The 22,767-nt window shown below is 42.1% G+C and overlaps 1 protein-coding gene across 1 annotated transcript in view; it reads left to right on the top strand.

The window, feature by feature from the left end:
- ATL3 (atlastin GTPase 3) overlaps nucleotides 1-22,767 on the top strand; it is a 44,268-nt gene that overhangs the window by 312 nt on the left and 21,189 nt on the right. The window contains exons 2-6 of the mRNA XM_046643147.1: nucleotides 11,103-11,317; nucleotides 11,458-11,601; nucleotides 15,613-15,717; nucleotides 16,510-16,560; nucleotides 22,708-22,764. Coding sequence (XP_046499103.1) covers nucleotides 11,103-11,317; nucleotides 11,458-11,601; nucleotides 15,613-15,717; nucleotides 16,510-16,560; nucleotides 22,708-22,764 — 572 coding nt within the window. The remainder of the gene's footprint in view (nucleotides 1-11,102; nucleotides 11,318-11,457; nucleotides 11,602-15,612; nucleotides 15,718-16,509; nucleotides 16,561-22,707; nucleotides 22,765-22,767) is intronic.

Raw genomic sequence — 22,767 nt, forward strand, 5'->3', positions numbered from 1 at the left:
TGTCGCTCCGAGGAGCCCGCCTGCTCGCGCCGGGGGTAGGGTCAGGGTCCGGGACTGGGGCCGCGCCCCTCGCCGGGGTCCCTCGGCCCGCGAATTCGGCCGGTCGGGCGCGGGCGGCGCCTTCGGGGGTCGGGCCCTGCGCCCGGGGGAGGCCGCTCGTGCTCGCGCTGCCGCCTGGCACCCCCGGGGCGGCCCCGGGGCCAGTGGCCGGGGGGCGGCGTCCAGAGGCTTCGACCCCGCCCTGGGCAGCGCCGGGCGCCCCGGGGCTACTGCCCCCTCCCGGCCCGGGGCCTGCGGCCGGGGTCTCTGACCGTGTTCGCGGGCGAGGGGGCGGGAAGGTGGCCGCTTTATTGTTCGGCCGCTTGGAAAGCCCTGGAGGGCTGCACGGTGTCTCGAGTTGGAAGCTTCGTTCTTAGCCTCACGACCTTGAGGCTGTGACAACAAGTGTTCGGAGAGTTTATTTCCAGCCCACACTTAATCTCCTTCAAGGAGATGCAAGAATGTGGCCTAAACTGGTTTTATAGGCAGTTCTTTGAGTACGTTTGGTACAGTCCGTGGTTCTTTGGCTTTCCTGAAGACAAAAAATAGGGAAAGTATGAATTAAGCACCAATCGTCGCCATACAGTCTGGGAGACGACTTCATCTGTCCTTTTACCTGCTCTCGTTTGATGGGTGTGCTGTGGAAGTGGGCAGAAGTTCACTTGCGAAATCTAAAGGCAAAAAAAAAAAAGGGGGGAAACGTTGTTTGAAGAATCTTTTAATAAAAAAATCCAGCCCTGAAATTTGAATACGAAGTTGGGTGGAATGTTTTGTGAAAGGAAGGAGAGAACTAACGGCCCCGGACCGTGATTGCACATTTTGGCTTGCTTTGGGAGACGCGAGACCCACGTAGCTTTAATCCTTGTCGAGTATTCAGCGTTGCAGCGTGCTGAAATTCAAATAAGGGCTTTTTTCCAATCCCCGCAGAAACTAGCTTCTGGTCCAGAAATGCGTGTTGCTGCTCGGACACCTGTAAAGGAAACGCTTGGCTGAATCCACATAATGTAGCGTTACTTTAGTGCAGCTTGTTGTACCAGCTGCGGTTTACTGTCTCGTTGGGGTAATCATGAAATTAACAATAGAGGATAAATACCTTGTGTGTTAGCATAATTTTCTTAGTTTTCGCTAAATAGGGCTTGCTTAGAATAGGCTTTTTAAAAATTAGTTTTCTGGGCTGTCCCACATGCTTTTTTCCTCTTTATAATTTCTAAATCATAGAATAAGGAACGTGCTCAGTAATTATGTAAAACGAGATGATAGAGAATTGTAAGAGGCAAGAAATATAAAGATCTCTCTGTCTCCCCAGGTCCCCAGTGGTAGTAGTTATTAGGTTTGGTCACCTATTCCTTTAAGTTTTCTAGCTGGTACCTTAGGGAACCCTAGGTCTGGTGAACTCGTCTGAGAACTGGTTTAGAATTTGCCTATGATGACTAGGCATGCCTGTGAAAGTTTCTATCGCCTTGTGTTTCATATTGAGAAATCGTTCAGGTAACACGACTACTTTTTAAAGTTAATCTGAATTTTAAAACGTCTTCTTGAGTTATCTGTGAGGTTCTAGGAGGACATCTTCTAAAAAACATCGGGGGGAAAAGGTGAGGGGAAAGCTTTTATTTAAAAGAAGAATATTTTAGTTGCTGTAGAGCTGTGCTTCTCAGCCCTGCAGCATATTAGAATAACCTGGAGTTTTTAAAACCTGCCAATGCCTGGGATCCACTCACACATTGTGATTTAATTCATTGGGGGACCAGGCAACAGTTAAAAAAAAAGAAAAAGCCCAAGTAATTCTAATTTGCATGTTAATATGTAATCAGATTTCCCAATAGGTGGTTGCTTACATTTGAGTTGATTTGTTACTTGATGGGAAGTGTAGTTTGTAATATCAATATTGATATTGAAAAGTTGCTCTTCTGTTTAAATTTCTGAAAAAATGCTTTTTACTGGTATGCATTTCGATTGTCAGAACATGTTAGATATATTTCACAGCTAAAGTATATTACAAATTAGGAAATAGGCTTTGCTGATATAGAAGATGAATAAGCAGACAGGAGTAGATTAACTCTTTTTCTGCCTTGAAATGATAAGGAATTCAAGTCAAATAAACATTGCCAAGTAAGAAAGCCTTATTCAGCTAGAACACAGATAATTAAATCAGGTAACCAGATTGATTTTGGTGGTGGTCTCATTTTTAGGGAAGAATCAAATAAGATACATATTGAACTCATTCAATTAAAAAGATTTTGTTTCCCTGTAGTATAACCTGGCATTATTTTTAGATTCAGCCTGGTCTCTGCATTTCTGAATCTTCAATACTGTTTAGGCATAATCTTCATAAAGCCTTGAAGTACAACAAAATCCTTAATTGACAAAAAGTGGTTTTGTTCAGCATTCTGGGCTAAAGTACAAAGATTTTCTGCAGATGGATTGAGAAAAAGCTTCCTCTTAAACCCTTTAATTAATTAGAATGTAAATTTCCCCCAATATTCTGTTTAATTGGGTTTAAGTAGTATTTTCCCTGAAATAACCTTAAAAATATATGTGTATCTCCCAGCACACTTACTATGTTAAGAAAATGTAGAGTATATAAAAGCACTCCCCCCATCACCAAAAAGGAACCACACCCAGCAGTTCTGGAGTTGGCCGAAGGCCTTAGAGCACTTACCCTCGCATATGATGTGTTTTCTCTGGCCTTGTCTGTGAATTAGCAACTTTAGCCTGCCAGCGAGAACAAGGCATGAAAATGTTATGCTTCTGCTTTTGGGTGTGTTGCTCTTGCCCTTTAGAGAACGTGGTATTTCCAGAGGAGACTGGAAAACTCAGGTCATAACTTTACCCTGAGTCATGCACTCTTCTCAGTGAAATGTTCCTATAACTGTAGTTAATTTGCTGTTCAGTATTCTCTGGACAGTAAGGATGAGCACTGAGCCTGGCTCTACCCCAGTGGTTCTTAACTCAGGGCGATTTTGCTCTGGTGGGACATTTAGCGATGTCTGGAGACATTTTTGGCTCTCACAACTAGGGGGGAGCGCTACTGGTATCTGGTGGGCAGAGGCCAGAGATGCTGCTAAATATCCTACAGTGAATAGGATAGCTCCCAAACAAAGTGTTACCAGCCCAAAATATCAGTAGCACCGAGGTTAAGAAATCTTGGTCTACACTGTCGAATTGATCAACTAAATTCTGTATGAATTTTCTGCAATAGCAATTGTAACTGCTTCCAATTGACTGGTTTCATTGAATTTATCACTGTTCAGGTGATCTCAAATATTTGAGGAGCATTAAAACTTTTTTCCCCATAATGCTTTCCTGACAGAACTTATTTCTTAGAATTTATGTTTTCCATAGGACTGAAAAAGCCAATTATGATTCAGTAGTCTCATCTACTTTTATTTAACCTGTGCAGCTTTTTTTCTAAGTCCTTTAAAAATTCAGTTAGATAGTTCTAGAAAAAGTGCTGTCATTTGCACAGATCTCTACAAATTGTTCCTTATAATTAATTTTACCTGTTAGTCTTTCAGCTTCGTTCTACTTGTTGTTTTTGTCATTTTAGTGCAGAGCTAGTCTTTTGAATGCAGTTATTTCAGAGATTATTTGAACAGGCATATTTAAACCTATTGGTTAGTCTGTATTAAGGTGTGTTGTGCCAAAAGTAAAGGATAAATCAGTACTTTAAAGGTAATTAGCAAAAAGGTAGTAGCTTCCACATAAACTATTGGAGTATTTTTTAGTTATCCAAATATTTTTCAACCTACTTAAAATGATGAGTGATACAGTATTACCATGAGCTATTTATGGCAATAATCAGAATTATACAATATTTCTACCACTCACCTTCTTTTTTTAAACATAGGTTTTAAGTTCACTTACATGTATATGGATGACGGATGTGACATGGTCAGGCTGTGTCTTTGTATGTGTACAAAATTGTCCCATCTCACAGTTACTCATATAAGTGAATGTAATATAGCATTGACTCTTCATATAAATGAACATTAACTGTTCCTATAAGTGAGCATTACTGTTGTTGTCTCAGAGTGCATATCTAGACCTTGGAAAATAATTACTTTGCTAAAGGGAAAAGGCATATAAGGTTGCTACTTCAAGGTTTTTCTAGTACCATCCCTGGAGGTTAGATCGCCAGAGTTTAAGATCCTGAGAAGTGGGAGTAATTTCACTGCAATTAGGGGAACTTCCCTGAAAAAAAACCCCAAAACAAAACCCCAAACCCCAAAATCTTTTGTGTGGATCCTTACTGAGCAAGTTGCTTTAATGTTTTTATCATCATAAATTTTGTTCTTTAGCCAGGCCTGTACCACTTAAATTAAGCCAAGGGATGCATAGGTTACCTAGCAAGTTTAGCAATTTAGAGATCCAGGAAATTTTTCATTGTTCAAGAGTCATTGAATTTTAGAAGCAGAAAATAGCTTCACCTAACTGCCTGAGTTTGTAGAGGAAACTGAGACACACAGAAGTAAAATGATTTACTCCTGCTGTTACAGTCATTGCAAAACTGGGCCCAGAACTTGGTCTTTCTGGGTTGTTAGGGAGGGCCTTTCTCCTACCCACACTGCCTCACTAGAATAACAGCCTTTGCCAAAACGGGAGCTTAAATCATGGGAGAAAAAAGTGATAGGGTTGGGTGGTATATTGCGTACAGTAAGATAGAGTCAGGGAAGATGTGGAGGCCGAGAGGTGGTGATTTGAGAGAAGTGGAGGAATGGAGAGGGTTCATTTTGATGATACTAAATAGAGACTTCAACTCTTAGTACTGGAAGAGTAGCTAGAGGTTAGATCTTGACTCATTTCGCTGTTGAGACTGGAGTCTAGACATGCTGAGGGTAGTGGTGGAACTGGAACCGGAACCCGTCTCCCGACTCTTGCGCCCTTGTGCTTCTCCATGTCCCTCCTGAGAGTGACGTGGTGCAGTGTCCGGGCAAGTCTGTCTCCTAGGCAGTTGTACATTTGGACCTGAAATGCAGCTTAGAAATCAATGAAGTTGCATCACCAAAATAGAAGGTATAGTGAAATTATAAGAATAAAGAGCTCTGAGGGCGTGCATGAGACCTGCAGAAGACTGAAGCGAGCACAGGAGGCTGACGAGAAGAAAAAGAACTAGTGAAAGGAGGTGATACACGGCTTGGAAGAGAACTGGGAATGTGCAGTGTCACTGAGTCCAAAGGTTTCAAGTTTTAGAAGTGAGTGGCAGTTGTATTTTGTCACAGAGATAGGGTTGAATGACAATCAGAAAAGGGCCATTGGATTTGGTAAGCGAGGTCATTGATAGACTAGAGAATAGTTTCAACAGGTTGGGAGGAAAGTCAGATTGCAAGGTGCTAAGGGAATGGGCAGATAAGTGATGAAGAAATACTCTTCAAGGAGTTTAACAGTGAAGGAAAGGAGACTGGGAGGGGGAAAGGGAGAAAGTGATTTTTACTGAGGTGCTTTACACGTACTGTTGTGTTAAGTGTACACAATGCTAGGAAACTATTCTTCCTTTGTTAGATACTGGGGCTGAATGTGACAGTTTCCCTACTTCCCAGGGGCTCCCCATGGGGTGATAAATCGTAACTACAATGTGAGAGCATTATAATGAGTGGAATAATAGTATATGGAAGGTTTTAGTGGAAATAGGAAAGTAGGTCCACTTTATTGAGTCTCTGATAATGTCAGACACTGTGCTTCGGGGTGGGTATTAGTTTTATAAATACAGGGAGCAACAAGAAATATGTTAGAACTATGTCCATAGTCACGTTGTGACTAAGTGGTGGAGTTTATTCGTTTATTCCACAAATAATTATTGAATGTCTATTCTGTGTGGTCACTGTGCTGGGATCTTGGGGGATATAGCATTGAACAAAAGAGACAAAAATCCCTGCCCTCATGGAGCTTACATTCTAGGGGGGAGAGGGGAAGGACTGAAGCTCTGCCCTCTCTTGGTTCTAGAGCCCGTTTTCTTTTTAGTATACCACGTAAATGATAGGCTCTGAGGGTAGGGTGGGGATCAGGCCAAGGGAGTGTTGAAGGATGAGCAAGCGTTTGCCTGGAGTCTGGGAGGAAGAAGCGTTTCAGGCAGTGGGAACAAATGATTGAATAGGGTGTACATTTGAAATTTTGGCATCAAGACAAGGCTGGACCTGAATCCTAACTTTCTTCCAGTAGAAAGACCACTGAGAATAAATTTGCCTGGGAGGATGAGGAGAATAAGGAATTAGAGGAACTAAGGCAGTGGGGAGAATGGTGAAAGGCTTTGACTTATAGGATGGAGATTTTAGCTCTGAGCTGTCAGTCCGTAAAACGTTTTTGTATGTGTGTGAGGAAGATGGGCCCTGAGCTAACATCCATGTCAGTTTTCCTCTACTTTGTGTATGGGACACCACCACAGCATGGCTGTGAACCCTGGGCTGCCAAAGCAGAGCGTACGAACTTGAACCATTTTGCCATCGGGCCGGCCCCCATAAAATGTTTTTGATAGCCTTTTATGACGTTGCTGTCACGATATGTTTATGAACTGTAATGAAGGAGTTTAGCCCTGAGGGAGGAGGTGACATCATCAAAGCAACACTTGCGGATGGTGACTTGGATGATCAACCTAACAGGCAAGAAAGGCCGGAAGGTGGCATGGCCTAATGGAGAGGGCCCTATAAGGTTTTGATTAAGGGTCTAAGGGATTAGGGGGTCTGAGATGTGAGGATAAATCAGCAAAGGACTTTTACGTGACATTTATTTAGAAAGGAGTGAGTGGAAATAAAACTTTTTATTTGGAAGATCGGTAATATAGTCCTGTTGTATTAGGAAGTGAGAAACAAAGGTATTGTGATGAGAAGTAAACAGCTCTATTTGTTTAAATTGAATTATTGGTGATATGTACAGTTCAAAATGATTTTTCTCTTAAGTGGACCCAAACCAAAGGAATAAGATCATTTTTAATCTGGTGTGCCCAGTATACTGTTGTGAAGAGAAATACAGGATCACCCCAGCTCCCTCAACTAAACATAGCCTGGTCCTCTTCCTATTCACTGTGCTGTAGGCAGAAAGAGAGGAAGAGATGAGCGAAGGCTTTATCACTGTTTTCTTTTTTTTTTAACTGTCCTCAGTGGTCTTCAGCTTCTCTTAAAGTGCAGTTCATTGTGCACAGCTGCATACGTTTTTGTCATTGGATTGTTCCATCTTGTCTGTAGCTCGTGTGACCTTACCTTCCATGCCTGTTGCTCTGACGATACCACCTGCATCCTTAGGCTCTTGGGCTTCAGCTATAGTACAGTAAATATCATTCGTTCTTTTTTTTCTTTTAAAGATTTTATTTTTCCTTTTTCTCCCCAAAGCCCACCCAGTATGTAGTTGTGTATTTTTAGCTGTGGGTCCTTCTAGTTGTGGCACGTGGGACGCCGCCTCAGCATGGCTTGAAGAGCAGTGCCGTGTCCCCGCCCAGGATCTGAACTGGCGAAACCCTGGGCCGCCGGAGCAGAGCGCACGAACTTAACCACTCGGCCACGGGGCCGGCCCCTCATTCATTCTTTTTGCAGTGGTTTGTTGTGTGCCTTCTGTGTGTCAGTACATTCACACTGCTCAGTAAACTTTAATAGTGAAATAGATGAAATTGAAAGAGCCAGTATGATGAATTTAGTTGTCAAGTCCTGGGGGGCTGTTGTATGGCCTACTAGGTTTGGCTGTATCTGACAGAGCCTCCAAGTAAGTGATTTAAACAGGGTAGACATTTTTTGTTCTTTCATGTAAAAGTGAGCCAGCATGGTGGTTCTGCTACACGAAGGCCTAGGCCCGACCTCTCTGGTTGCTCCAACATTCCTGGGGTGTTGCCCTTGAGGGCCTGGTCCCGGATGACTGGCTCCCACTTCTACAGCCAGCCAGCAGGAAGGGGGAAAATGCATGACCTGGAAGTTGCTGTGTCATTTCTGGTCAGAACTTGGTCTCTAGGTGATACCCTAGCTACAAGATTGGGTTGGAAATGTATTTCTTTTGGGTAGTTATATGCCCAGCTAACCATCTATTGCCATAGAAGAAGGGGAAAACAAGTATTTGGGGGAGCACCCAGCCATCTCAGGGTCTTTGTTTGGTACTGTCATGAGTGCTGCTCAGTACTTAACACTGTGGCTTATCCATAAGGTCTGAATAAATTGTTCTCACTAGTTCTTCCATAGGAAAGCTCGAAGGTCTTTAGGTGCTGGATTCATCTGCTGTTGTGCTAGTAAGAAGAACGGTAAGAGATTATTGACAGAAATGTTTCCCCTTTTTTTGGAGAAGAAGACTAGCCCTGAGCTAACATCTGCTGCCAGTCCTCTTTTTGCTTAGGAAGACTGGCCCTGAGCTAACATCCGTGTCCATCTTTCTCTAGTTTATACGTGGGACGCCTGCCACAGCATGGCTTGCCGAGCGGTGCCATGTCCGCACTCGGACCCAAACCGGCGAACCCTGGGCTGCTGAAGCTGAACGTGCGCACTTAACTGCTGCACCACTGGGCCGGCCCCAGAAATGTTTCCCTTTTATCAAGCAATGATGGGAAAGAAAAGTCTTAGTATACATTTACTATAATGATAGTGTGTCATTTAACCTATATTTATAACTTGTTTTCCAATAGTCTGCAAAAAATTAAAAAGTGGCAAGAACCCTTTTGTTGCTCTCTGATATTCTAAGTATAAGAAGAGAGCAGCAGTTCCCATAGCTGAAAGGGTGGAGTCTGGCAGTCAGGCTCTTCTGTCTGCTTTGCCTGCTGTGTATCTAAAGTAAGAGACGAAAATAATTTGGGGACCGTTTGTGATTTTTGGCCGTCTCTGCCTACCTGTGCTGTGTCTTACTTAGTATTTGTCCTTCAGTTTACTGTAAATTGATTCACTTTTTTTTTTTTTTAAAGATTTTATTTTTTCCTTTTGCTCCCCAAAGCCCCCCGGTACATAGTTGTATATTCTTCGTTGTGGGTCCTTCTAGTTGTGGCATGATGCTGCCTCAGCATGGTTTGATGAGCAGTGCCATGTCCGCGCCCAGGATTCGAACCAACGAAACACTGGGCCGCCTGCAGCGGAGCGCGCGAACTTAACCACTCGGCCACGGGGCCAGCCCCTAAATTGATTCACTTTTAAACTTAGCCCCCTTCTACGCAATAATCTATTAAAACATGGTTTTGTTTCCTAATGTACATTAAAATATATAATTATTAAAATAAAAAAATGTACTTTTAGCTACCTACAAACATCTCCTTTCATAGCAGTGGTTCGTACTCACATTAAGGAAATAGTCCTTTGCCTCGTTCCTTAGACCCTACTAGTTTTTTAATAAATTTTCCATAAATCTGTGGCTATTAAGTGGCTCTGAATTTCAAAGAATTAATCTTTGTGCTTTCTACTCTGGTAGGGAAACTACTAATTAGGCTTAATTTTGAGCTAAAGAATTAATTGCCTCTGTAACTTGGATTAAGTTATTAAGAGTGATCTGGGGACTGGCCTGGTGGCGCAGTGGTTAAGTTCGCACGTTCCGCTTCGGCGGCCCAGGGTTCACTGGTTCGGATTCCGTGTGCAGACATGGCACAGCTTGGCAAGCCATGCTGTGGCAGGCGTCCCACGTATAAAGTAGAGGAAGATGGGCATGGATGTTAGCTCAGGCCCAGTCTTCCTCAGCAAAAGGAGGAGGACTGGCAACAGATGTTAGCTCAGGGCTAATCTTCCTCAAAAAAAAAAAAAGTGATCTGCAAAATGTAGCCACCTAAAGATCTTTTCAGGCTTTTCTCCAGGACCTGTTGGGCAAGATGCTTAATTTTTGTAAGCCTTGGTTTCCTTATTTTTAAAAAAGGGCAGTATCATTTACCTCGTAGGATTGTTCTGAGGATTGAATAAAGTAATGTGTGTAAAAAGCCTAGCGGTGGCAGGCACCCTTTCTACTGTTGGTGGATGTTTGGGTTCTTTACAGTTCTGCACTATTTTGAATAAAGCTGATGGAAACATTCTTGTATGTATGTCTTTTAGTGGATGTAAGCATTTATGTCTTTTAGGTACATACCTAGGAATGGATTTGCTGGATCATAGGTATGTTTAGTTTTAGGAGATACTGCCACAGTTTCCCAAAGTGGTTATAGTCCCATCAGAATGTATGAGAATTCTGTGTGTACAGCCTCTCCCACAGTGGATAGTGTCAGTCTTTTAAATTTTAGTCATTCTGATGGGCAGGTAGTAGTGTTTCTTTATGGTTTCAATTTACATTTCTTTGATAAGTAATGGTATGGAAGCACCTTTTCATATGATTATTGACCATTTGGATATCCTTTTTTTGTGAAGTGCCTGTTCAGTCTTTTGCCCATTACTGTTTTTAAAATTGGGATATTTATTTTTTTCTTACGGATTTTTATGTGGATTCTAGATATGAATCCTCTGGATGTAAGTGTTGTATGTATTTTCTCCTAGCCCGAGGCTTGCGTTTTTACTCTCTTATTGGTGTCTTTTTTTTTCCTTTTCCTGAGGAAGATTAACTCTGAGCTAACACTTTTGCCAGTCTTTCTCTAATTTATATGTGGGTTGCTGCCATAGCATGGCTGATGAGTGGTGTAGGTCCGTCCCCAGGATCTGAACCTGTGCACCCCAGGCTGCTGAAGCGGAGTGCACCAAACTTAACCACTAGGCCATGGGGCCAGGCCCTAATGGTGTCTTTTAATGAACAAAAATTCTTAATTTTAGTCGTCTGATTTGTCATTTTTCTTTTCTTTTTTTTTTTGAGGAAGATTAGCCCTGAGCTAACTACTGCCAGTCCTCCTCTTTTTTGCTGAAGAAGCCTGGCCCTGAGCCAATATCTGTGCCTATCTTCCTCTACTTTATATGTGGGATGCCTACCACAGCATGGCATGCCAAGCGGTGCCATGTCCACACCCAGAATCCGAACCAGCGAACCCTGGGCCTCTGAAGTGGAACGTGCGAACTTAACCGCTGTGCCACCGGGCTGGCCCCTGTCATTTTTCTTTTATGATTAGTGCTTTTGTGCCCTGTTTAAGAAGATTTTTCTCTTCCTGTGTTCAAAAATATGTGTTTAAAAAATATTTGAAACTACTTTTTTTGTCTATAACAACATAGGTGATGCCATGGAGAGTGGAAAGCCTGGTCCAGTGCAGGTTGTTTTGGTTCACAAAGAGCAACATTCCTTTGAGCTAGAAGAGAAAGCCTTGGCCAGCATCCTCTTGCAGGACCACATCCGAGACCTCGATGTGGTGGTGGTGTCAGTGGCTGGTGCCTTCCGAAAGGGCAAGTCTTTCTTTCTGGACTTCATGCTACGATACTTATATTTCCAGGTAAGGTAGAGTTATTTCATTTCAAATTAGAAAAGGAGACTTTTATGTCTAGAAGAGCAAAATAAGCTTGTGGATTATCCTTGATGTGTAAAATTACTCAACATTTAAGATTTACTGGAAATTTCTTATTTTTCCTGTAGAAGGAAGGTGGCCGTTCAAATTGGCTGGGTGAGCCTGAAGAACCGTTAACAGGATTTTCATGGAGAGGAGGCTCTGACCCGGAAACCACTGGGATTCAGATCTGGAGTGAAGTTTTCACTGTGGAGAAGCCAGGTGGGAAGAAGGTAAGGAAGAAAAAGAGAAATTAAAAAAACAGCAAAATGAGAACTTTAATGTATATGCTAATAATCCAGTTAAAAATATTTTTATCAAAATGGTATAAGTTCATGGTTTAAAAATAATGCATGAATACAGTTTAAAAGATCAGATAGTAATATAAAATTTCTAACAAAAAGTAGCTGTCATGTGCCCCATTCCTCCCTCTGCTCATTTTCACTCCTCAGAGGCTAATGCTCTCAGTGGTTGTAGATGTTACTTCTTCCTTACTTTCTTCCTCCTGTGTGGGTGACCTAGACCTGGCTGCCGTCATTCTGGGAGCTGAGCAGGGAAAGGGCACTAGGGGACCTCACATTTCAGGAGGTGAGCTTTCACCCCGCACACCCCCTGCTATCAGTAGTGCATCTTACCCCATCTCGTCCGTGCCTAGCCACAGCCATAGAGCCTCTCCCCAGATTTCTTTGTCAGGATCAGGAGGGGCAGGTTGTGTGAAGAGGGGGTTTGTGGGTATCACTGTTTCTTAAACAGACTCTAACCCATTCCTTGTGTCTTTAGCCCCATCCTAAAGCATTCCTTCACAGCTGTTTGTGCCTCTCATTTTTGAGTCTTTCTAGAGCTTGAGGTTTCAGATCCTCCCTTCAGGGTGTGCAGGTTCAGCCTTTTCCTGAATGCTAAGTCATTCAGTATTTGGGCAGCTGGAGAGGTGGCGCACAACTCTTGATTCCTGTTTTCATGTCTTCTATTTTTTTCCTTATACATTTCCATATTCTTTTTATATTTTATTTCTCTCTTATTTTTAGTGAGGTTTCAGGAGAAAGGTGTATTGGAAAACGCTTAATTTTTTTTAATGCATAATGCATAGATACACAGAAAAATGTGTAGCAATATGGGGATGTTATTGCACCTTTTTTTAATGAAAGAGAATCTAGGAAATTCAGGAGTTATAACATTGAAATATAACATTGGGAACTTTTTCATGGAAGGATCTTTAGATATTATTTTATCCAACCTTTTAATTTTTTCACAATTCTGTTGAGATATAATTGACATTCCGTTTCTTTCCTCCCAGCTTTTGTGCTGTTGTCACATATTTTACTTTAATAATATCGTTTCTATTTTTGTTTAAACAGTCGAAACAGTTATCTTTTAAAGATATTTAAATAATAAGAAAAAACCATTTACCCGTGTAGTTACCATTAACTTTTCATTTCTTCATGTCCATATTTCTGTGTCCATTTTTCTCTCTGCCTAAAGGACTTCCTTTAATACTTCATGTAGTGCTGGTCTGCTGGTGAATTCTTTTAGCTTTTTTATAGCTGAAAAGTCTTTATTTTGCCTTTGTTTTTGAAAATATTTATGCTAGGAATAGAATTCTAGGCTGACAGGTTTCTTTTTTTTTCCAGTGCTTTAAAGATGTTGCTCTCCTGCCTTTTTGCCAGTTTTGTTTCCAGATGAGAAATCTGTCATCCTTATCTTTGTTCTTGTGTGCCTAACATGTCTTTTTTTTTGTCTGGTTGCTTTTAAGATTTTCTGTTTATCATTTTTTTTTTTTTTGAGTAATTTGATTATAATGTGTCTTGTTGTAGTTCTCTTCATGTTGCTTGTGTTTGGATTTTCTTCAGCTTCTTGAATCTACAAGTTTGATCAAATTTGGAGTTTTGGCGGGCCATTGTTTCTTCTAATATTTTTTTGTCCCTTATTCCCCTTGGGGACTCCTATTACCTGTATGTCAGGCCGCTTGAAGTTGTCCCATAACTCACTGATGCTCTGTTCACTTTTTAAAAATTTTTATTTTTCTCTCTGCTTCCTTTTGGTAAATTTCTATTGCTGTTTTCAGGTTCACTAATCTTTATGATCTGCTATTAATCCCATCCAGTGTGTTTCCTTTCAGACATTGTGATTTTCATCTCTGAAGGTTCACTTTAGGTCTTCTTTGTGTCACGACCTAATTTCTTGAATATATGGAGCACAGTTATACAGAGTACTGTTTTAAAGTTGTTTTCTGTTAGTTTTAACATCTGTGTCAGTTCTGCATTAGTTCTGATCGATCTTTCTCCTCATTTGGGTCATATTTTCCTGCTTTGTCTGCCTGCAGAGTTGTGATTGGATGCCAGATGTGTGAATTATACCTTGTTGGATGCTGGATATTTTTGTATTCCTATAAAATGTGGAGCTCGTTTTGGGATGTAAAGAAATTTGGAAACTTAGATCCTTTCTGGTCTTGCTTTTAAGTTCTCTTCAGTGGGCCCAGAGCAGTATTTAACTAGAGCTACCTATTCCTCACTACTGAGGCGAGACTCTTCTGAGTACTCTCCCCAGTGCCCCGCAGATTATGGGTTCTTTGCAGTCTGGCTGGAGGGGACGACACTATTCCTGGCCTTCTTTGAGCACTGGGTCCTCATCCTCTAAACCTTCTGAATGTTCTCTGTCCAGCCTCAGGTAGTTTCCTCATGCACGTGTGCTGGTCAGTACTCAGCTGAACACTCGATGGTGACCGTCTGCAGATCCCTGGGGTTCTTTGGGCAGCTCTCTCCTCTCAACTGTTCCACCTGGGAACTCCAGTTGCTTTGGTCTCCCTGACTCTCAGCTCTGTCCCCTCAACTTGAAATCCATTGGCCTCTGCCTGGCTTCCCCTCCCTGTGCTTGGCTAGTAAGCTGGGACGACCGCAGGGCTCACTGCATCTGTTTCCTTTCTCTCAAGGATCATTATCCTTTGTTACCTGATGTCCAGTGTCTTGAAAACTGTTGTTTCATATATTTTGTTTGTTATTTTTTGGTTTTAGGTGGGAGGGTAAAGCTAGTCTCTGTTACTCCATTTTGACTGGAAGTGGAAGTCCAATCTTTTCATTTCAGAGATGCCGAAAATGGACTCTGAGTTAAGGGTTTGCTGTTGGTAACATAGCTGGCTGCTCTTAGAGTTGGCATTACAACAAGACCCTGTGACTTTCATTTCAGTTCTGTTTTTCTGTGTTATTCTCTCTCTGCATTTCTGGTAGTGTGTGGTAGATGCTTTCAGTAATTTTTTTCTCTTTTAAAAAACCATCTTTATTAAGATATATATATAGAGAGTGTTAAAGATATATAAATTGTACATTTAAAGTGTACAATTAATGATTTTTAAGTGTCAGATTTGTATAATCATCACCAAAATCTAATTTTGGGACATTTTTCTCACCTCATAAAACAACTCTGTTCCCATTGGAAGTCGCTTCCCAGTCTCTAACCCTCAGGTCTGGGCAGTCACTAATCTACTTTCGTTCTCCGTAGATTTGCCTGTTCGTGGGATTATACCGTATGTTCTTGTATGTCTGGCTTCTTTCACTTAGCATGATATTTTCAAGGTCCACTCATGTTGTAGTATGTTTTGGTACTTTATTCCTTTTTGTTGATGAATAATATTCCAATGGATGGATATACCACATTTTGCTTATTCATTGGTTGATGGACATTTGGGTTATTTTCACTTTTCTGGCTGTTATGCGTAATGCTGCTGGGAACATTTATGTACAAGTTTTTGGGCAGACGTGTTTTCATTTCTCCTGGTATATATCAGATTATACTGTAACTCCATGTTTAATCACTTGAGCAACTGCCAGAGTGTTTTCCAAAGCCTCCAGATACCATTTTACGTTCCCATCAGCAGTGTATGTGGGTTGCAATTTGTTAAATTATCCATATCCTCACCAATTCAACAACAAAAACATGTGAATGACTGGCTGGGTGAGTGAGCTGATTGGCCTCAACATTTGGCTGTTTTAGTTGGAGGCGGGCAATATTCCCCTCCTTCCATATTGCTCTGTGCCCCTCTGTTTTGTATCTTCTCACCAGGTCAGAGTAGTTAATCTTCTCCAGCAAAGTTCACTGGTCCAAACAAGGCAGCTAATAATTGTGCTTTTCTGATAGAACCTACAGAACAGGTGCTCAAGCTTCATTTCAATGTCACCTGTGCTTTTCAATCTCTCCTTTACATTTTCCCCATCTCACTTTAGCATATTTTGTTCTTATTTTCCTTTTTTTAGGTTGCAGTTGTTCTGATGGATACCCAAGGGGCATTTGACAGCCAGTCCACCGTGAAAGACTGTGCTACCATCTTTGCTCTCAGCACCATGACTAGTTCTGTTCAGGTAAAACCATGGACCAAAAGAAAAGTGTGCAGAGGAGATACGATAAAGGGAATCCATCTAGTTTCAGCTATTGTTCTGTTGTCAGAATTTCTATGATGATATATAAATGTTCTTGTTACACTATAGGTACATGTTAAGCTCAAGAAGGAACCTAACCTGTTTTTCTGCTTTGGTCATAAATATATGTAAAACGCTCCAAGAAAAGTCTGAAAAATGAGAATTTAAATTACATCAATTATGGGGCCAGCCCTGTGGCACAGCAGTGAAGTTCACACATTCCACTTTGGCCGCCTGGGGTTCTCCAGTTCAGATCCCGGGTATGGACCTTTGCACTGCTTGTCAAGCCATGCTGTGGCAGGTGTCCCACATATAAAAAGTAGAGGAAGATGGGCATGGATGTTAGCTCAGGGCCAGTCTTCCTCAGCAAAAAGAGGAGGATTGTCGGCACATGTTAGCTTAGGGCTAATCGTCCTCAAAAACAATAAAATAAATTACATCAATTATAGGAGGTGTAGATTAGACAAGAATTTAGGAAAGCTATATTTTAAACTGTAGGGGAAGAATTTCGTGATTTCAACTTTATATATGCAGTTTTCTGAAAGATATAATATTACTGTTTGAATAGACCTCATGTTCTTATATGCAGACCTTTAATTCTATAAAGCTTCTGTTCAATTTGGCTCATTTGGAATTTGTTTTAAATAAGCTCGAGTAGTATCAATTCAATTTGGCATATTTGGAATTTGTTTTAAATAAGCTCGAGTAGTATCAATCTGGATTTTTGTTTTCTAGATTTATAATTTGTCCCAGAACATTCAGGAAGATGATCTTCAACAGCTACAGGTATATGTTCCTCATAAAAAATTTAACATCATAATATATTGTTTAAAAGTTTTAAGACTAAGAAAAACTTTACAATTGAGTAGTTTTAGCAAAAGATTGAAATATGGAGGAAGGTTTTGCATTCATGGTAATCCTACGTGGTATCTGTTGCTGGGGTGGAGCTGGGGTGGTCAGGGGAGGCCTTACCGAGTTGAGCAGGGAACAGAAGAAAGTGGGTGAGTAAGCTCTGTGGACACTTCTTAGAGGAAAAATGTTATAGGAGAGGGAAGAGCAGGAAGAAAGACCTTGAGGTAGAGTGTGCTTGGCAGGATCAAGGACCAGCAGGGAGGCCAGTGGGTGGGCTTGGGGGCTGTGACAGGAGGAGGCTAGGTGATGCAGTCAGAGGGGCACTGAGGTCCTGGTGATGTGGGGCCTTTGTAAGGACTTGAGCTTTTCTTCTCGGTGAGATGGGAGCCGTGTTGTGAGCAGAGGAGTGATGTTATGTGACGTATTGTAAAAGGATCCCTCTGGCTGCTGTGTTTAGAATGGATTTTTAGGGGGGCAAGCCAGCATTCAGTGAGACTGGTTATGAAGCTATTGCAGTAATCCAGGTGAGGTGAAATACATTAATGTGCCTGGAACAATAGTATGTGCTTAGTAACTGCTGCCCATTATTTCTCACTACTGTTACTACTGCTATTATTAGTCATGGTCTTCTGTTCTCCATAGCAGCAGTTCTTATGTTTTTCTGTAAAACACTCTTCCGTGGGTATTGCAGAGTCGGAATTCCACTTCCCCCACTGACATTCAAGAAAACATCAGAATGTGAGAGAGTGAGGCTTTCATTTCTCATAGGGATTAGCCTTGAATTAGTTCTAATTTATATTCATTTAAAAAAAAACAAAATAATTCCTAAACTTTTGCCTTTAATGTTACTCCTAGCATTCCTTGTACTTCATAATTGATGGTTCTACACCAGTGCCATGATTCAGTGGTTGAGAGCTGTTGCTCCTTAAAACATTTTCATCAAAACTTGAGCTTGACACCTTTTCACCTGAAACTTATTATTCTCTAAGCTCCTTCCTCTTGCGTATTTTTTGGAATGCCTGCCTTGTGTGAGGCAGTGGACCCAGTGCTGTAGATAGACATGATTCTTGTCTTTATGGATTTTATAGTTCGGTCAGTGAGAGAGAGACATAAATGAATAGGCATGGATGGTGTATTAGGACTGCAGCAACAGTACCACACACTGGGGCCTTAAAACAACAGAGATTTATTGTCTCACACTTCCGGAGCCTAGAGGTCAGAAATCAAGTGGGGAAGGGCCGTCTCTCTGCAGCCTGTGGGAGAGAACCGTTCCTTGCTTCTTTCCTGCTTCTCGTGGTTTGCCGGCAATCTTGCTTCTTTCCTGCTTCTCGTGGTTTGCCGGCAATCTGGCATTCCGTGGCTTGCAGTTGTAGCACTTCAGGCTCTCCCTCTGTCTTCACGTGGCTGTCGTCCTTCTGTGTCTTCACATTGCGTTCTTCCTGTGTATCTGTTATTTCTTCTTATAAGGACATCAGTCATTGGATTAGGGCCCATTCTAATGACCTCATCTTAACTTGATTACATCTGTGAAGACTATTTCTAATAAGGTCACATTCACAGGTACCAGGGATTAGGACTTCAGCATACTTTTGGGGGATAGGAGGAACACAATTCAACCCATACCAAGTGGTAAGGAAATTATGATGCAGTTACAGAATTCTCCTATGATGCTGTTCTCAAGAGCTCCACCATCCTCTGGTTCCTCAAACCCAAGATATGTTTAAGCGTGTCTTTCTCATAATCGTTTCAACATCAAGCTTTCCTGATTCTTTTAATCATGTCCTACTGCAGAGGAGGAAAAGCATCTTCCCTCTACTCCTCTTAGGTTCTTGGCTGAGGCAGGGAGTGAATGGAAGTGCCTGCTTTGATGAAGACTGGGACAGGGCCAGAGTCCTCGATGGATGAGAGGGAGTGACCACATGGTTAGTAGAGGGACAGCAGTAAGGAATAGGGGGAAGAGGTTCTACAGAATGGCAAGAATCCTAAAGGAGCAGGCTTTTTACAAGGGGACGGAGAATCAAGGCTTAGAAGTGATAAACTGAAGCGAGGAATTCACCAACCCAGCTCTCGATCCGGAGACACAAGGGGTTTGAGAGAATAGTAGCCACTACTTGAGATATCTACAGGGAAAATTGTGCCCTCAGGTTTTAGTTAAAGCAAGGAGGTAGAAGAAATGCTCAGAGAAGCAGCTGGAAATTTTGGGCAGTGTTCAATGTGCATCTGAAATTGCAGAAGATACAGTGGAAGTGTCTGGTGTGGGGGAAGGGAGGTCTGGAGTATTATGTGGATGAGGTGCCAGTGCCTTAGGCCGAGTAGCTGGGGGGAGGGATGGGGCTACAGTTAGGGCATTGGTTGGTGAAAATGGGGATGGTAGGTGTGGTGGATTTATTCTCTATAGAGGCTGGCCACTGGGCCTAATGGCTGGAGGACTTGTCTCGCTTGACAAGGGTGATTGATGGTGGAGCCAGAAATTGCATTAAAAAAGAGGAAAATGCTATTCTTGTGTGTCTGGAAATCCACAAGAATCAAGTGGAAAACTATTTAGAATGAAAAAAATAATTAGATAACCATCACAAAATAGAAATACAGAAATCAATAGACTTTCCTATCTACCAACATTAACCAGTTTAAAAATGTAATGAAAACATTCGCAACAAAATATTAAAAATATTGGAATAAATAAATATTAGAATAAACCTACAGAGATCTTTATTCTTCATAACTGAGGCTCATTGTGAACTATGATTGCATTTCTTGTAATTAATTATCTTTGTCACCTTTTTCATTAGTTTAGTGTTCTATGTGCTTATCACTAACGCATCCGCAGAGGATAGGCTGCTAACCCTTCTTAGCATGGTCTCATCACTTCAGGTCCTGTTTCATTTTCCCTGGGGAGGCGTCCCTCCTGCTGCTGTCTTCTCCTCTAGTTGGGACGGCCTCTTCTCAGCCTGGTGCACAGTCATCACCCTGGCAATTGCTTTTCAATTCCTTGGATCAGTTGGATCCCATTTGATCTTTTATTTGTTTATTCTCTCCTTATTCCTATGCATTCTCCAGTAGCTTCCTGAGAAAGTATAGAAAGCTTGCATAGGAGGTAACTTTTTTGAGGCCTTGTAAGTCTGAGAATATTTAAATTTTATCCTAGAATTATAGGATGGAATAATTTTCTTTTAGACTTGAAGGCATTGCTTCATTCATTGCCTTCTAGCTTCCACTGTTGCTGCTGAAGTCCCACACCATCTGACTCCTGATCCTTTGTGTGACCTTTTTGTTTCTCTCAGAAGCTTAAGATCTTATTCTTCGCATGAATTTTCATGGTAATGTATCTTACTGTGAGCTTTTTCTTCATTCTTTGTAAACTCGTATTCTCAGAAAGATAAGATGTTGCAACTGTTGTAACCAAGAAATAACAGGATGCTGTTAAAAAGCCGCCTTCAGAAAACAAAAAAAGAGCTCCTGGAAATTAAAACTATAACAGCAAAAATGGAAAATTCAGTAGAGGAGGAGTTAGAAGATAAATTGGAAAAAATTTCCCTAGCAGATTGAATGAAAAGACAAAGAGTAGAAATTGGGAGGCCCGCCCAGTGGCACAGCTGTTAAGTGTGCACATTCTGCTTTGGCTGCCTGGGGTTTGCCAGTTCAGATCCCGGGTACAGACATGGCACCGCTTGGCAAGCCATGCTGTGGTAGGTGTCCCACATATAAAGTAGAGGAGGATGGGCATGGATGTTAGCTCAGGGCCAGTCTTCCTCAGCAAAAAGAGGAGGATTGGCAGCAGATGTTAGCTCTGGGCTAATCTTCCTCAAAAAAAAAAAAAAGAAAATTAAAAAAATTAAAAGAAATTGGGAAGAGGGGGAGTGAAGCAGAGAGATAGGGAAGAGAAGAGAGAGGGGGGCAGGGTGGGGGGGAGGGGAGAGAAGGGAGAAGGGGGGAAGAGAAGATGGAGTGATGGAGGAGAGACAGAACGGAAGACACATAAAAAAAGGAAAATTTGAGGATTAATTCAGGAGAGGTTTAACATGTTAATAACAGGTGTTTTGGTAAATGAGAAATGAGAGAAAGAAACTATAAGAGGAATAATATAAGATGGTTTTCTAGAACTGAAGGACTTGAGCTTCTCTCTTTCCTGCTGGAAGCTTTTCCCAAAGGCCTGGTTTTGACTGTGTTTAAGAGTGAGCCCTTGAAAACCCACCTGGGAGCTTTGGTGAGAGGGTGGGCCTTGTGTACTGGTTTGGATAACCGTGAGGTGATTGGGCAGGATTATTTAGCTATTTTGTTGCAACCCCTAATGTCTTCTTTTCTAGACTGTTATTCTTGGGCTGTCAATTTCCTCAGAGGATTCTTTAACCTCCTGCCTGGGTGGGTGGAAGCTTAGGGTGGCTCCAGCAGGGTGAGAGGGCTAAGGAGTGTCACTGTTCAGTAGGTAAACTGTGACGTAAGTACCCATTTCCGGTAAGGTAGGGGACTTACTCCTGTCCTCAGCTGAGTTTGGCGTCAAAGTCTAAATTCTTGTTGCTTTACCCTCTCCAGAGGGTACATGTCCCATCTCTGTGGGGCAGGAAGAGGATTGGAGCGGGGGAGGGCGCAGGATCTGGGAGTGTGGGTGCTCTCTCCAGAGACATTCAACCATTTCTTAGTTTTCAGCCCTCTCCCTCACCCCCTCCTTCAAGGTGACTGGGGCTCTAATTTCTGAGCCTTTCAGAGAATCTGCTAATTTCTTGATGGCTCCTGCCTCTTGCGGATTTCTTAGCAGAGCAGAGAAAGCCCAAACCAGACACTTCTTTCTCATTTGTCTGTTTTCCTCCCGGAGTATTTTTAATAACTCTTCTCTGCTGTCATATCATTTCTCATCCTCTTTGTCCTGTGAGTTTATAACTTTTAAACTTTGTTTTGCAATACTTTTAGTAAGGCTTCATGAAGAGACAGAGGTAAATGTGTGTATAAACCTTAACCTTAAAGAATTCGTTCATTCAGGGGCCGGCCCAGTGGCACAGGGGTTAAGTTTGCATGTTCTGCTTCTCGGAGGCCCAGGGTTCGCCGGTTCGTATCCTGGGTGTGGACATGGCACCGCTTGGCAAAAGCCATGTTGTGGTAGGTGTCCCACGTATAAAGTAGAGGAAGATGGGCACAGATGTGAGCTCAGGGCCAGTCTTCCTCAGCAAAAAGAGGAGGATTGGCAGTAATTAGCTCAGGGCTAATCTTCCTCAAAAAAAAAAAAAAGAATTTGTTCATTCAGTCGTTTGAATGGCATACATATCACGGGCCCAGGGCTCTTCTTACTGCTGGAGGTGCACAAAACAGACGAACATTCCTGCCCTCATGGAATTTACAGGCTAGCAGTGAAGACAGACGCTTGTCAAGATAAGTAAAGGTATAGTGTGCTGGATAGTGAGATGGGTTAAGGAGTAAAATAAAAAAGAGACATGAGGTAGGAAATACTGTATGGAGAGTTGTAATCTTGTTAGGCAGATGGCCTGGAAGGCTTCATTGAGAAGGAGCCCTCTGAGTAAAGACCTTAAGAAGTGAGGGAGCTGATTGTGCATATTTGGGGGAAGAACACTGCGGGCTGAAGGAGGGATCAGAACAAAGCCCTGAGGCAGCAGTGTGCTCAGCATGTCTGAGGAGCAGCCGGGAGGGCCAGTGTGGCTCAATCCCGGTGAGGACTGGCTGTTATACTGAGTGAGGCTGGGGTTGTGAGCAGAGGCGTGAAGTGACCTAGCTAACCTTATTTATGACGAAGCCACTGAGGCTGCTGTATTGAGAATAGTCCCTGGGGGCGGGGACTGAGAAGGGGAGCCCAGTTAGGAAGCTGCTGCAGTGTCCAAGCCGGGAGGAAGCTGTGAGTGAGGAAGCTGAGTGCTCAGATTCTGGGTTTGCTAATGAGTCGGCCTGCGGCATGTGAGGGAGAAGAACCACCAAGATTACTTTAAGGTTCATAGTTCCTGTGTGCTTTTGAAACTATATAACTTTGGTCTCATACAAGTAGTATTCAGTCTGTTAAATGAATTCTTTGTTGAAGAATAGCCATAGAAATATTTTAAGTAATTTTGCCTTACAAATCATAACTCTTCTTTTTTAAAGCTCTTCACAGAATATGGTCGTCTGGCGATGGATGAAATTTTCCAAAAACCCTTCCAGGTA

Source organism: Equus quagga, chromosome 17 (assembly GCF_021613505.1).
Source record: "Equus quagga isolate Etosha38 chromosome 17, UCLA_HA_Equagga_1.0, whole genome shotgun sequence".
In the NCBI taxonomy this organism is placed as follows: Eukaryota; Metazoa; Chordata; class Mammalia; order Perissodactyla; family Equidae; genus Equus; species Equus quagga.